This window comes from Zasmidium cellare (assembly GCF_010093935.1).
Source record: "Zasmidium cellare ATCC 36951 unplaced genomic scaffold M409scaffold_32, whole genome shotgun sequence".
NCBI classification, from domain to species: domain Eukaryota; kingdom Fungi; phylum Ascomycota; class Dothideomycetes; order Mycosphaerellales; family Mycosphaerellaceae; genus Zasmidium; species Zasmidium cellare.
In genome coordinates this window covers 229,819-242,153 of record NW_022986976.1, presented here as the reverse complement: position 1 = coordinate 242,153, position 12,335 = coordinate 229,819, and the positions used below count along the sequence as shown (strand labels likewise).

General features: G+C 53.4%; 6 protein-coding genes across 6 annotated transcripts; 4 read left to right on the top strand and 2 right to left on the bottom strand.

Moving 5' to 3' along the window:
- Positions 1-336: 336 nt before the first annotated feature.
- On the top strand, positions 337-2,637 carry M409DRAFT_26543 (uncharacterized protein; the record flags this gene model as incomplete). Its single annotated transcript, XM_033808156.1, has 4 exons — positions 337-559; positions 680-1,350; positions 1,397-1,887; positions 1,938-2,637. The coding sequence occupies 4 exons, from the start codon at positions 337-339 to the stop codon at positions 2,635-2,637; spliced, it is 2,085 nt and encodes a 694-aa protein (XP_033663985.1).
- A 1,374-nt stretch (positions 2,638-4,011) lies between these two features.
- M409DRAFT_68722 (uncharacterized protein) lies at positions 4,012-5,816 on the bottom strand (the record flags this gene model as incomplete). Its single annotated transcript, XM_033817962.1, has 2 exons — positions 4,012-4,028; positions 4,784-5,816. The coding sequence occupies 2 exons, from the start codon at positions 5,814-5,816 to the stop codon at positions 4,012-4,014; spliced, it is 1,050 nt and encodes a 349-aa protein (XP_033663984.1).
- A 568-nt stretch (positions 5,817-6,384) lies between these two features.
- On the top strand, positions 6,385-7,818 carry M409DRAFT_26540 (uncharacterized protein; the record flags this gene model as incomplete). Its single annotated transcript, XM_033808155.1, has 2 exons — positions 6,385-6,875; positions 6,945-7,818. 2 exons carry the CDS (start codon positions 6,385-6,387, stop codon positions 7,816-7,818), a joined length of 1,365 nt encoding a protein of 454 aa, XP_033663983.1.
- Positions 7,819-8,115: 297 nt separating this feature from the next.
- On the top strand, positions 8,116-9,408 carry M409DRAFT_26539 (uncharacterized protein; the record flags this gene model as incomplete). Its single annotated transcript, XM_033808154.1, has 1 exon — positions 8,116-9,408. One exon carries the CDS (start codon positions 8,116-8,118, stop codon positions 9,406-9,408), a length of 1,293 nt encoding a protein of 430 aa, XP_033663982.1.
- A 300-nt stretch (positions 9,409-9,708) lies between these two features.
- M409DRAFT_57766 (uncharacterized protein) lies at positions 9,709-10,367 on the bottom strand (the record flags this gene model as incomplete). The annotated part of the gene is made up of 2 exons (XM_033813725.1): positions 9,709-9,742; positions 9,868-10,367. The coding sequence occupies 2 exons, from the start codon at positions 10,365-10,367 to the stop codon at positions 9,709-9,711; spliced, it is 534 nt and encodes a 177-aa protein (XP_033663981.1).
- A 554-nt stretch (positions 10,368-10,921) lies between these two features.
- Positions 10,922-12,056, top strand: M409DRAFT_68719 (uncharacterized protein; the record flags this gene model as incomplete). The annotated part of the gene is made up of 2 exons (XM_033817961.1): positions 10,922-11,245; positions 11,292-12,056. 2 exons carry the CDS (start codon positions 10,922-10,924, stop codon positions 12,054-12,056), a joined length of 1,089 nt encoding a protein of 362 aa, XP_033663980.1.
- Between the last annotated feature and the right edge of the window lie 279 nt (positions 12,057-12,335).

Genomic DNA, 12,335 nt, shown 5'->3' with positions numbered 1-12,335 from the left:
ATCAACAAAACAATTTCTTCGTCGTATCGATCAACGTGGAGACTCGCATCAGGCTGCAGATCCTCGCGGGAGCTCGTCAACGACGCGACGAAGCATTACCTTATCCTTCTCAGTGCCTCCGGCGATGCTCGCACAAGCTGCGCAGAAGTACATGCGCGAGCAGCCAAACATGCAGCCGCCTGCACAAAGGGTGCAAGGCACTGATGTGCGTGATATCAGTGGCTAATGTGAGGCTCGCAAGAGCTGTCTTGCGGCTGCAACGTAGGTCAAGTATGTCTGCTGTCCCTCATTAACAACAGCGCCCGCTCGAAACAGTGACACGGGCACGACACGACCATGGAGAGCACAGAGAAGCAGAAAAGCACGTCCAAAATGGATCATGTCCTGCAAAGTCTTGAGGTGCAGAAACAGGCCTACTTCGATACGATGCAGAAAGTTCATGATTTGCTCTCTAACAACCTGGCATCCAACTCTGAATCGCCCATTCGCCGCCCTCAAGGTCAACGAGCGGGTACTGGATCGAACACCCCAAAGGATCAGACAGCTCGTGCAGTGGCAGGTGAATTCAATCTAAATAAAACTTCTACTGGCCTTTCAGCCGGCGCTCCATCGCTGTTCTCCAAGGGCACAGGGGAAGAATCCGGTGACTAGCAAACTGACGACCAACTCTATGCTCAAGAGCCTCTTCCGCCTGCAAGCTATGATCAAGAAGGGTTACATCAGCATCTGATAAGTACGGCTTGGGATGAGTACGGCTGGGAGATTCTCAAAGACATCCTTGGCAACGGTGCGATCAATAATGCGTCTCACGGCAGAGAGCATACACTATTTCCCACCCAGAATGGGCCAGTTGAGGACCGCAGCCACCTCAGTGGACATCAGGTGTGGGATATTGGCTCGGATGGCGCACCTCTTGCGGTCGAAGCCTTTGGAATTGATAATGAGAGCTCCAAGGCAATGGCGATTTGGCATTGCATCAAAGACATCAATCCGCCATCGAAGGACAGAAAAGCTGTTGGACGTATCACAATCATGCGAGAACTGAGTCCAATACTATATGGCGCATTGCACTATACTCTCAGCAACACATTCGATATGGACGAGATCTTCAAGCAACTCATCGTCGCCGATGGTTCCACTGCAGACGTACACCGAGCGTTCGACCTCGATGCACGTAGGCAAAGCAGCAAGATCTTCATCTTTCAGTACTTTACCATCATTGGCGAAGACTGCAAGCCAATGCCCTGGCAGCTTTCATCGGGGGAGATTGACAATAATCCGAAGCATATTCGCATTACCCGATGTAATTCGGTTGTTGCTCTCGCTTTGACCGGAAAGCCCATCCGCAAGGTGCGTCCATCACAATGAGAAATTACACTGTCTGACATTGGTCAAGGTTCGCAATCCATCACGCCGTGCACAAAACCAGAACGAATACGGCAATATCTACGACCCTTGGTCGTCCTGGCACTTGCTGAACCTGCAGTGCTATCCGGACCTCAAGAGCAGCACTGATGTCCATGATACTCAGAAGCATTATGTCAATGGGCCTGAAGCCTTTTTGGTGACGCTCCTGGGCGAGTTCCGTGATGCACAAAGGCGTTTCGAGGATATCAATCGTGCAATCACGAAGCTCATTACCCCCTCTTCTTCCTTCATGTTCGATGGAAACTATCGTGACGACCTCCTGTTCGAGGATGAGAAGTTCACATACGTCCGACGATATTTCTGGGCCTATCAGACACTCGGTATAATGAACGAGAGCATTCGAACGATCGTGGACGAATTCGAACATAACTTCACCGATGAGCTCTGGGAAGGAAAGGACAAGACACTCTGGCCCATTGCTGATTCAGACAGTCCGCGCAGCATGTACTACAAGAAAAGGTGTGCTGCCGCCGATCCAAATGGAGAAGATCGAGCTGACATAGATACAGAATGGCCACGCTGCGACAGAAGTTTGAAACGCAGATGAAAGCTTTCCGCAAACTCATCAACGGCAACGAAGAACGACGTACTGAAATCAGAGGCCTTCGCGAAGAGCTTTATGTCGGCACCAGCGTCAAGGAAAGCCGCAAATCCGTCGAAGCGACTGAGACTACTGTTCAGCAAGGTCACAACATCAAGCTGCTGACCCTCGTCTCGATCTTCTTCCTGCCGTCTCAGTTCGTCACGTCCGTGTTTGGCATGACGAACATGCCACAAACGCCCAGCTACTGGACTTTCGGCGTTGTGCTGGCGGCCGTTTGCGTTCCATTCTTTATCCTTATCGGCTCTCTTAATACCAACAGGGGCATGACCTTCTGGAGAAATCGTTTCAGAAAGGCTTTCGTACGCATTATGAAACTCTTCTCGTTCCTAGGTAGATGTTTCAAGAAGAAGGACAAGTCAACTCCTGAGGGGGAAGAAGATGAGGAGAAAGATGAGTCGAGTCGACAACCCTCTCAACGTGAGCCACAACCGAATTCTAGGCGCAGCATGTTTGCTCGTTCGCCTAGGAGCCAGGATAGTGGATTGTCTATGGAAGATGGACAGCTGGAGTACTCGCCTCGTGTTGGGCGGACACCAACGTCCAAATTGGCAGAACTCCTTAAAGGGAAGCGTCGGCGGGCTTCGACGACGAGCACTGAGGTGTAGCGAAGAGTGCCGTCTTGAAAAGGAAATTGGCAAGGGAGAAGGTTCTGATGCCTTTGGTACCTTTTCGACTTGCTCATGTCTGTTATGCACTCTGCGACACTTCTAGAGATACTCCGTATCTATCGTCATTGATCGCCTGGTTGCCCTGTAGTCTTCCAAGTTCGGATGAGTATGCGGCTGCAGCGTTAATCAGCGCCCTGGACAGTCATCGCGTCACGATGTAGCTGGAAGCACGCGATGCACCTCAATCACGATACCTTCGAGTGGCGTCAAGTGGACTTGCGCTTCATCATCGTTCCTATCAGCACCATCACAGAGATTGGGAGCAGCTGCAAAAGTGCCCCCTGAAGCTTCTGGTGTGAGCAAGCTCGCGGCTTGTCAATTCGAGTGCGGCCATTGCAAGGTCAAGGTGCAGCCTTCTGAGCAGCCCAGTCTCTCGGTTCGAGACAGTTATTTGACTGGCAACTTATCATGCCCACCGAACAGTCGTCTTGTCTACCAGGTCAGGCTGACCGAGACCCGTTCAAGTGGAATCCTTCGTTGGAAATTTAGAAGTACGCGGCGCAAACTTAAATTCAGCTTCGGTTTCAACGTAGGCACGTCGTAGTGTGCTGTGCCGTTTGCTCTGTGTACGAAACAGAACCCTTAATGAGCGGACAACCGGAGCTGGCAGACACATCATCCGTGACTCTATTATCGACATCATGGTCAACGTTGAGCACTTGAGATGGGCAGGCTTCCGTGCCTTCATCAACGCCAGAATATACCTCACCCGCTCGTCATGGCTTTCGCCAGCCACGCAGCCCGACCGCATCAAGACCTATCCGTGCCGGCCCAACTTGTTCGCGGCACGCATGTTCTTGCCCTCAGGATATTCTCAGGACCATCCGCTACCTCTGGTCATCCGCGCCCATGGAGGAGGCTGGATTCTGAACAACCCAGCAACCGATGACCCCATGGCTCGCACCCTGGCCGACAGCGCCCACTGCATGGTCGTGAGTATAGATTACAGCAAGGCTCCTCAGTGCAAGTTTCCTTCTGCATACGAGGACGTCGTCGCGCAATGCCTCGCTGCTCTGGACGATGCAGAGTTGCCTATTGACCAAAGCAACGTTGTTCTTTGTGGTAGCTCCGCTGGTGGCAACCTCTTGCTTGGCGCGGCTCAGGACCCCCGTCTGCGAAACCGCATCCGTGGTGTGGCAGCTTTATGCCCTGTCGTCGACCTCTTCACCCCGAGTCAGGCGAAATTAGACACACGTCCAGATCCCACTGTGCCAGACTTCATCGGCGGTAGCTTTGACAAGATCGTAGACCTGTATCTAGACAGCAGCCGGAACGACTCTCTCCAGGACATACGCCTTAGTCCGTCCTGTCTTACAACTCGAGAGAGTCTGCCGCCCCGGGTCCTACTGATTGGTGCCGAACATGACATGTTCTGCCACGAAGCAGAGCAGATGGCTGACAAGCTTGCTTCTCTGTCGGGGGAGACCAAAGCCTCCAAGGGCTCTGGGTGGAAGACTCCAGGAGTGCAGTGGCACAAGATATTAGGCCAAAGGCACGCATTTGAGGGATTCCCGGAGAAAGATCCCAAGTTGGAGGACGCAAGACCCGCTGCAATTAAAGAATTGCATGTCGTACTATCTGAGTGGCTGTTAGCGACTTGGTCATGAATCTGCGTTGTTTTTCTTGCTTTGTCTGTGGATAAGCTGCGCTCCGTCGCACGAGTTGCTGGGCTTGACAGATGCACTTGACCTCAGACTTGTCACTTCCCGCTCAGGACCAACACAAATCGGCCGAGGGCATCGCCTTCTCGTACCAGAATCGATGGCGAGATCTTGGCATAGCTCTGGCATTTGTCGTGTTCAAGTTTTCGGTGGTATTGCTTGCTACTTGGTTCGTTTTTGAAGGGATGAAGCTACCACTAAGACGGCAACGGAGGTGTAGCGTGGAGCAGACCACCGATGCTCCAGCGAACGAACCAGCAGCTTCCATTTTCTCTCCTCCAGCGGAGCTCCAGATCGCGACTGGTGAAAGTTTTACGAAGCAGGTGTCCTGGGCGCTGATGCTAGAAACGGGCGGAGGAGAGGTTGGTCGAGAATAGTGCAGTAGTCGATTGATTTTACCAGCCGCAGTGATTCTTAGACACTAGATCGTTGCAAAACGCCTCGATATCGCATGTTGCCGCTTTCCAACTTCTCAAATGCTTCCTTCAGGCCCGTTGCATCCATGTCGAAGACCTCGACCCAGGGCTTGATCTGATGTCTGTCGGCAAACTCCAGCATCTTGATGTGATTCTCTCGCGAAGCCTCCGTCGAGGCTATCAACCGATGGCCAGGGAGAACGAACTGCATATAAGGCACTACCAGAGATTCCTGCTGAATCGTCATCAATACGACTGTTGCCCGTCTTGCAAGCAGCGGTAATACTGTTTCCAGCTTGGGGACAGCATTGGACGTGACCAGCAACACATCAATGTTCATTGAGTTTGGCTCGTCCACGGCGCCAAATCTTCGGTGTACGGATCCAATTCTGTCGGCATACCGAAATTCATCGGCTCCTAGCTTCCATGCATCAGGAATCTTTGTCATTGAGTTCGATATGACTGTCACACCACAAGCCATCGCTCTCGCAAAGAGCACGCCCATATGACCCAGGCCCCCGAGTCCCACGATGCCGACTCTGTCCCCAGCTTTCGTACCAGCTGCATCGAGAGCTTCGTAAACAGAAGCTCCAGCACACATCAGCGGCGCTGCGTGTACAGAGGAGATGCCGTTGGGGAGTTTGTACGCAAATTCCGCATCAATGATCCTGAAATCGCCAAAGGCGCCTTGGTCCAGGTCTGAGAATGCAAAACCTCTTGCTTCTGAACAATACTGTCGGTAGCCAGTCACGCAAGTTTTGCAATGGCCACAAGAAGTGTGGAGCCAGCCCCAGCCGACTCTGTCTCCGATAGACAGTTGTCTTACTGCTGGACCGACTTCGACGATGTGACCGACACCTTCGTGCCCCAATCCGCATTCTTTTGACTTGGCGTGTACGTCAGTGAAGCAGATGCCGGAGTGAGTCGTTTTGATGAGAATGTCGTTGAAGCCGAGGGATTTGGTGGTGGTTTTTGGTGCGAAGGAATTCCTGGAATTTTTGAAGCAGTAGGTGTTCAAAGTGTGCGCTTGGGAAGACATCTTGGATGATTATTGCGGGTCTGGCCTCTGAGAACGAGGCTGATGAGAAGGAGGTCACGAAGGAGGGTTTTGAAGATGCCGTGTTGTGAAGCGATGACGTCTGGCTTGAGCTTCGAATTCTTTAGAAGAGCGGCTTGATCGGTAGGACACTGGTCAACCTTTATATAGCATTCGTGTGTCTGGACAATTGCCAGCAGACTCCGCTATATGCAGCAGAGCAGCGAACGCGAACATTTTGAGAAATGGACTCGTAGATCGATGCTTTCCCAAGCTTGCCCTGCCGCCAATCGGAGGACAATGCGATTGTGCTACCAAGTGCAAGCTGCTTGGTCGACGAGCCATTATTGAGGAACCCGTGTATTGATCGCTAGTAAAAGTATTTGAGGAGGGGTTCGTGGTGAAATGTATAGGTATTTCTGTGTTCATGTTCTCCCCGCCAGTCTCCTTCTCGAGGCGTGACGTCGCGTTTAAGCGCGTTGCCAAGGAACTTTAAAGTGCTTGGACCTTCGACCTTGATGAGCGTCCGACCCTCTTTCTCCGACAACATCACCTCAACCAAACTTCAAACATGTCGTTGAAGCGTCGGCGAGAGCGTGACAGGCCAAAAGGTGGCCCAGACGACTCGTACGACCCGAACAAGCGTGTCCTTCTCAGCTACGCTTCGGACGGAGATGAGGAAGATGGCGAGGGTGCCACTGAGCAGCCACTGCAGCAGCCGTCGCAAAGCAACCAAGACCTCTCGACCTATCAGATGGACGAGTATCCAGAGGAAGAGGGCGATGTAGAGGTGGGTGCTGAGCGACCTCCCGAGATGGGCAGGCAGAAGGACGTTCCCAAAGATACGACGACCCAACGAGACGCGGAGGACAAGAACGCGAGCAATCGACAGACCCAGCAAAGCAAGACATCGAACAAATGGGGCAACAATGTCAAAAGAAACGAGAGAACCAACCAGTACCCTCAACTCGGACTGGTGTCTTTTCAGTGGGACAATGAAGATGAGGACGAGGACTACGACAGCACAACAGAAGAGGCCATGGCATATCTTCGAGCCGTAAGGTGTGTTCTTCCGAATCAAGTATTCAATTTTACCCTTGTACTCTGCGTACTTGCTGACACCCGCCCTAGATCCGAGCGACAAGACTTGCCGGAGATTTTGACAGCGCCTACCCAGAAGCCGAACACCAAGGCCAGCTCGTCACAGCTCGCCGACATGCTGAAAGAAGATACAGCTCACGCAGGAGCCCGGGTCACAGCTGCATTGCGTCCTGTCCCAAAAGATGACGACCAGTCACCACAGAAAGTCTACACCCGCCACATCACAGAACGCTTCCTTGACCAACGCAGACAACTTCACTTACAGCCGACAGCCAAAGCTCTTGCTGATCTTGACGATAGCTATCCCATATCCTTTCCGCAAGGTAACAACAAGGCATGCGCAGAGTGGCATCGTCTGCTTTCGTCAAAGGTACCCCGCCTTGCTCAACTGCAATCACTCGAGCAAGAAACGGTATTCGATCTCCTGGAGCTCCTGCGGACGAGGATCCTTGCTCCTGAGCGGAAAATCGAGAAGCACGTGAGCAACTGGATTTGGTCTCTCCTTGCTCGGCTTGACGATGTTGGGAATATGACGAATGACCAAGTCTACCCATTGCGTGAGTTGGGCAAGAGAGCTGTCTTCTTGCAGTATTCCATCACCAGCCCTGAGGTGGCTGCACAACTGGAAGCTCTCGGCCAAAGCGGATCAACAAGTCTGAGCGGAGATGAGATACTCTTGGATGATGTTGAGCACGTGGACGAGGCGCCAAAGCAGCCAGGTCCGAGCTCTTCGATCAAAGATCAGGACACAGCAACAGCTGCTCCCAACGCTATGGACAATACGCTGGCAACCCTGGACATGATTCTCGTTGTCGTCGGCGAGGTCTACGGACAGCGCGACTTGCTGGAATTCAGGACTTCATGGGAGGCCCCCGATTCAATCAAGCATGATCATCAAGCATGATCACCAAGCATACAACCATCGCAAACCTAACGCAGCCTGTCTACGTGCAGACGCTATGGAATTCGACGATGTCAAGCAAACGTATTAGAGGCGGCCAAAGCGGAGCGGGCAATGCGGTCCCGGCGAGCTTCAAAGCTGCACATCAGCTCTCCACGCCCTGCCCGAACCAAGAACACACTGCTCAAGCGTAGCATTGACTGTGGACCCACTGTAGGACCTCAGCTTCTGTAGGTACAAATACTTCATTTCGCTGTTTATCGTAATCCTTTCACTACTCTCAATACAATCCTCCTCACGATGGCCGCGATTTCCCAACTCGTTAACAAGCATCGGCCGGACCTCTCGCCGTACGAAGAGCTCTACAAATACTTCCACGCGAATCCAGAGCTCTCAAATCAAGAGAAGGAAACGGCGGCGCATATTGTCAAACACTTGAAAGAGAAGGTCTCGTCCGACTTCGACGTGCGACCCAACATCGGTGGCCATGGCATTGCAGCTCTGCTATTCAATGGCGAAGGCCCCACTGTCCTACTCCGCGCCGACTTCGATGCCCTCCCGGTGCAGGAACGAACGGGTCTAGCATACGCCAGCACGAAACGTATGAGAGACGCAGATGGCATCGAGAAGCCTGTCATGCACGCCTGCGGTCACGATATGCACATCACCTCACTGCTTGCGGCGGCCGAGACGCTGGTAGCTTCTAGAGACTCATGGTCAGGGACCTTATTGCTGGCTTTCCAACCAGCGGAAGAGCGAGGAACCGGGGCACAAGCTATGGTTGATGATGGGATGTACGATTCCAAGAAACACGCTGTTCCTATCCCAGACGTCTGCCTCGGCGGACACGTCGTGCCATGGCGTGCAGGTGTCCTAGGTACAAAGCGAGGACTCATGGCCACAGCAGCAGACAGCATGAGAATCACCCTGCACGGCCGTGGCGGCCACGCAAGTATGCCAGAGCGCCTTGTGGACCCTGTCGTCATGGCCGCCAGCACCATCATGAAACTCCAAACCATTGTCTCTCGCGAAATCGACCCAGCGGACCACGCTGTGGTGACCGTGGCCTCAGTCCAAGCCGGCGACGCAGAGAACGTGGTTGTCGACGACGCCCGCATCGCCGTCGACGTGCGCTCCACGAACGACCAAACCCGCGCCAAAGCCCTCGCCGCCATCCGCCGCATCGTCGACGCCGAAAGCGTAGGCTCCAACGCCGTCAAACCACCCACCATCGTGCCCACTCGCGCCTTCCCCTTGACAATAAACGACGACACCCTCACCACCGCACTCGAGAACTCCTACTCCGCCCACATGACCTCGGACGCACACAACTACAACGCGAACTGTGATCGCATCGGCGGGTCGGAGGATTTCAGCATCTTGGGAACGGCGGTGGGGAAGCCGACGGCGTTTTTCTGTTATGGCGGGACGGATCACGAGTTGTGGGATAAGTGTGAGAGGGAGGGGAGATTGGGCGAGGGGATTCCGGTGAATCATTCGGATCGGTTTGCGCCTGTGATTCAACCGACTTTGAGGGTTGCGGTTGATGCGTATGCTGTTGGGGCTTTGACTTGGTTGGCGACGGAGAAGTAAGAGCCATGGGGCGGGATGTGCGCAGGTCAAAAGTTTTGAGTAAGAGATGGAGCGTGTACCGCTTTTTAGACAACCTGGATGTCCTGGTAAAATCTTTCGCAATTGACCAGCTCCGTGCTCTGTGTCCTGAATGCCGGTCGGGGTATCATATGCCACCGATTCTATCGTACATTGAAAGAGCTCTGTTTCCTCCCATGATGCTGTCGACGACTTCCCTCTGCTTCACCTCATCCGCACGATCATTGGGCCTTCTTCTTCTTGTTCTTGTTTTTCTTTTTGCCTCCATCCGCAGCAGAACCACTAGGCGCAGAATCCACCAGAGCCTCCTCCAACGCTGCAATCGCATCCTTGTCGTCGCCCTCAGTGCCTTTGCCTTTCATCTTCTGCTTCTTCTCAGAAGCACTCGAATCCTCCTCCTCATCCCCATCCTCCTCCAGATCCTGCGCCCTCACAACAGACACACTCTCGCCCTCCGTCGCCTTACTCTTCTTCGCCACCCCCTCCTCAAACCTCGTATGCGTCCCCATCGCCTCCAACTTCCTCTTCGCCCCCGCCCTCTCCCGCGCCTCCCTCTCCCTCCTCTCCCGATCATACCTCTCATTCCCCGCCAATCCCGCCTTCACAAACCTCCCCGCGGCCTCTCTATCCACCCTCGCCCGCACCGTCCCTCCTCCCGCACCCATCTCCTCCGCGGCGGTGATTTTGCCGAAATACCCCTTGACGCGCTGCAGTTCGGCGAAGATGGGGTGGGTTTTTGCGTCGGTGCCGCTGAGGCGCAGCGCGGTGAAGAGGAGGGATTCGAGGGCGTAGACGGTGAGGATGTAGGTTTTTGCTTTGTCGAGGAGGGGTTGTTTGGAGGTGGAGGCTGTGAGGGGTTGCGAGAGGAGCGGTTGGAGGGCGGTGGTGAGGGTGTCGATGTTGGTGGTTAGGTCGGAGAGTTGGGGTGTGAGGGATTCCATTTTGGTCGGGTTGTGTGGTTGTTGGTGATGTTGGTTGTGAGTTGGAGATATTTTTGAGAAGTGAAGCATGTGCCTCGAGACGGGGTCAAAGCTTCAGCTGCACGTTCACTTCACTCTCGACTGCGACTCTGCTTCTCTGTCTTCCACTATACCCACTACACTCATCAAGTCTGAAAACTATCTCCATGCCTGTGTGTGACACACAGTCAGAAAAGACGATTCGAATGCATCGAGTTACGCAGCGTCAGCGCAAACACGTGCATCAGCTCGAACCCGCACGGAGCCGTGTCCCATTCACTGTCACAGTATACACCGCGAGGCGCATTAGTCGCAATCCTCGCGAACTCTTTGTTCTTCATCACGGTGAAGAGAACTGACGTCTACGGTAAGAATGTAATGCTCAGCCTTGGACTCGTCCTGGACATGGACGTCATGGGTCTGGGCGACGTGGACGTCTCATATATGTCTGGTGCATCGGTCGCTCCTGTTTTTGCATCAAGAGCCACTTCATTTCAGTCAAATTTTTCGTCAGCACTTTGAGTTCTTCATTCGAGATGGCACAGGAAGACGCCTCGAAACAAGCCTCTCCCATATTATACCCCACGGGCCACCTTAATCACCTCTCTCATCAGCAGGAGCAAGCTCTGGAAGCCTTTCGAGAACTCTGCGTAGCCAACGGCTGCTACGTGCCCGTCGGCAACGGCCATCAAACCAGCCACGACGACGAGACATTGCTGCGCTTCCTCCGCGCCCGCAAGTTTATACCGCAAGATGCTTTGAAGCAGTTCAAGACGACCGAAGACTGGCGCAAAGAACAGAATCTCGATGACTCCTACGACACTATCGATGTGGATGAGTATGAGGCTACCAGCCAATTGGTGAGAATATCTCAGACCAACCGATACAGTGCTTACCTTCTTCCAGTACCCTCACTGGACCGGCCGGCGAGACAAGCAAGGCATTCCAATCTGCGTCTTCGACGTCGGCAATCTCAACTCCAAGAAACTCTCCGCCTTGGACTCGTCAATCTCAAAGCCTCGCTCTCCTTCTCGCTCGGCTCTATCTCCCACACAGCTTCACCTCTTCGCCACTTACGAACATCTCATCAACTTTATCTTCCCGCTCTGCTCCTGCGATCCTAAGCGGCAGTACCCAGAAACCCCAATCAGCCAAACCTGCGACATCGTCGACGTTTCTGGCTTTGCTCTCCGTCAATTCTGGGGCTTGAAAGCCATGATGAAAGAAGCGGTCGCACTGTCAGAAGCGCATTATCCGGAGACTTCAGGACGGACTTTCATCATCGGTGCGCCATCTTTCTTCCCATCTGTTTGGCATTGGGTGAAATACTGGCTGGATCCTGTCACTGTTGCTAAGATGTACATCCTTTCCGATGCTGAGGTCAAACCCACGTTGGAGAGGTATATTGACGAAGAGAACATTCCCAAGAAATATGGTGGAAAGCTGGATTGGGAGGCTGGAAACCCGCCGAGTCTTGACCCAGACTTGGCCAAGTTGATGAATCTGGACGGAGGCGCCACGATTCCAACAGGGCCGATGCGATGGAAGAAGAGCCAGGATGGAGACCATGTCGAGGCTCGTGCCCTCGGAACTGTTTCTGGAAAGCCACGAGATGAGGTCGTGGCGCAAGTCTCGGTGGAGGTCTTCGAGAAGAGTCTCTTCGTGCTTTGAACACCTACCAGCATACGAGCATGATCGATGGAATACAGTCATGAATCGCGAAATGAAGCCATATACATTGTCGGATGCACTCGGCATAAGGCTAGTGTCATTTGTCAGCGGTACTGAACAAGATCAATGGCTGTTGTCCGCGGGCCCGCACCGGACGACTCGCCCAGACCGTGACCGTACGTCAAGAACGATGTGCTTGAGTGGTGGCATTACCGAGACGTAAACGACTATAGAAAGCCTTCTCCATTTTGGCACGAAGACACTCCACCCTCAGAGGAA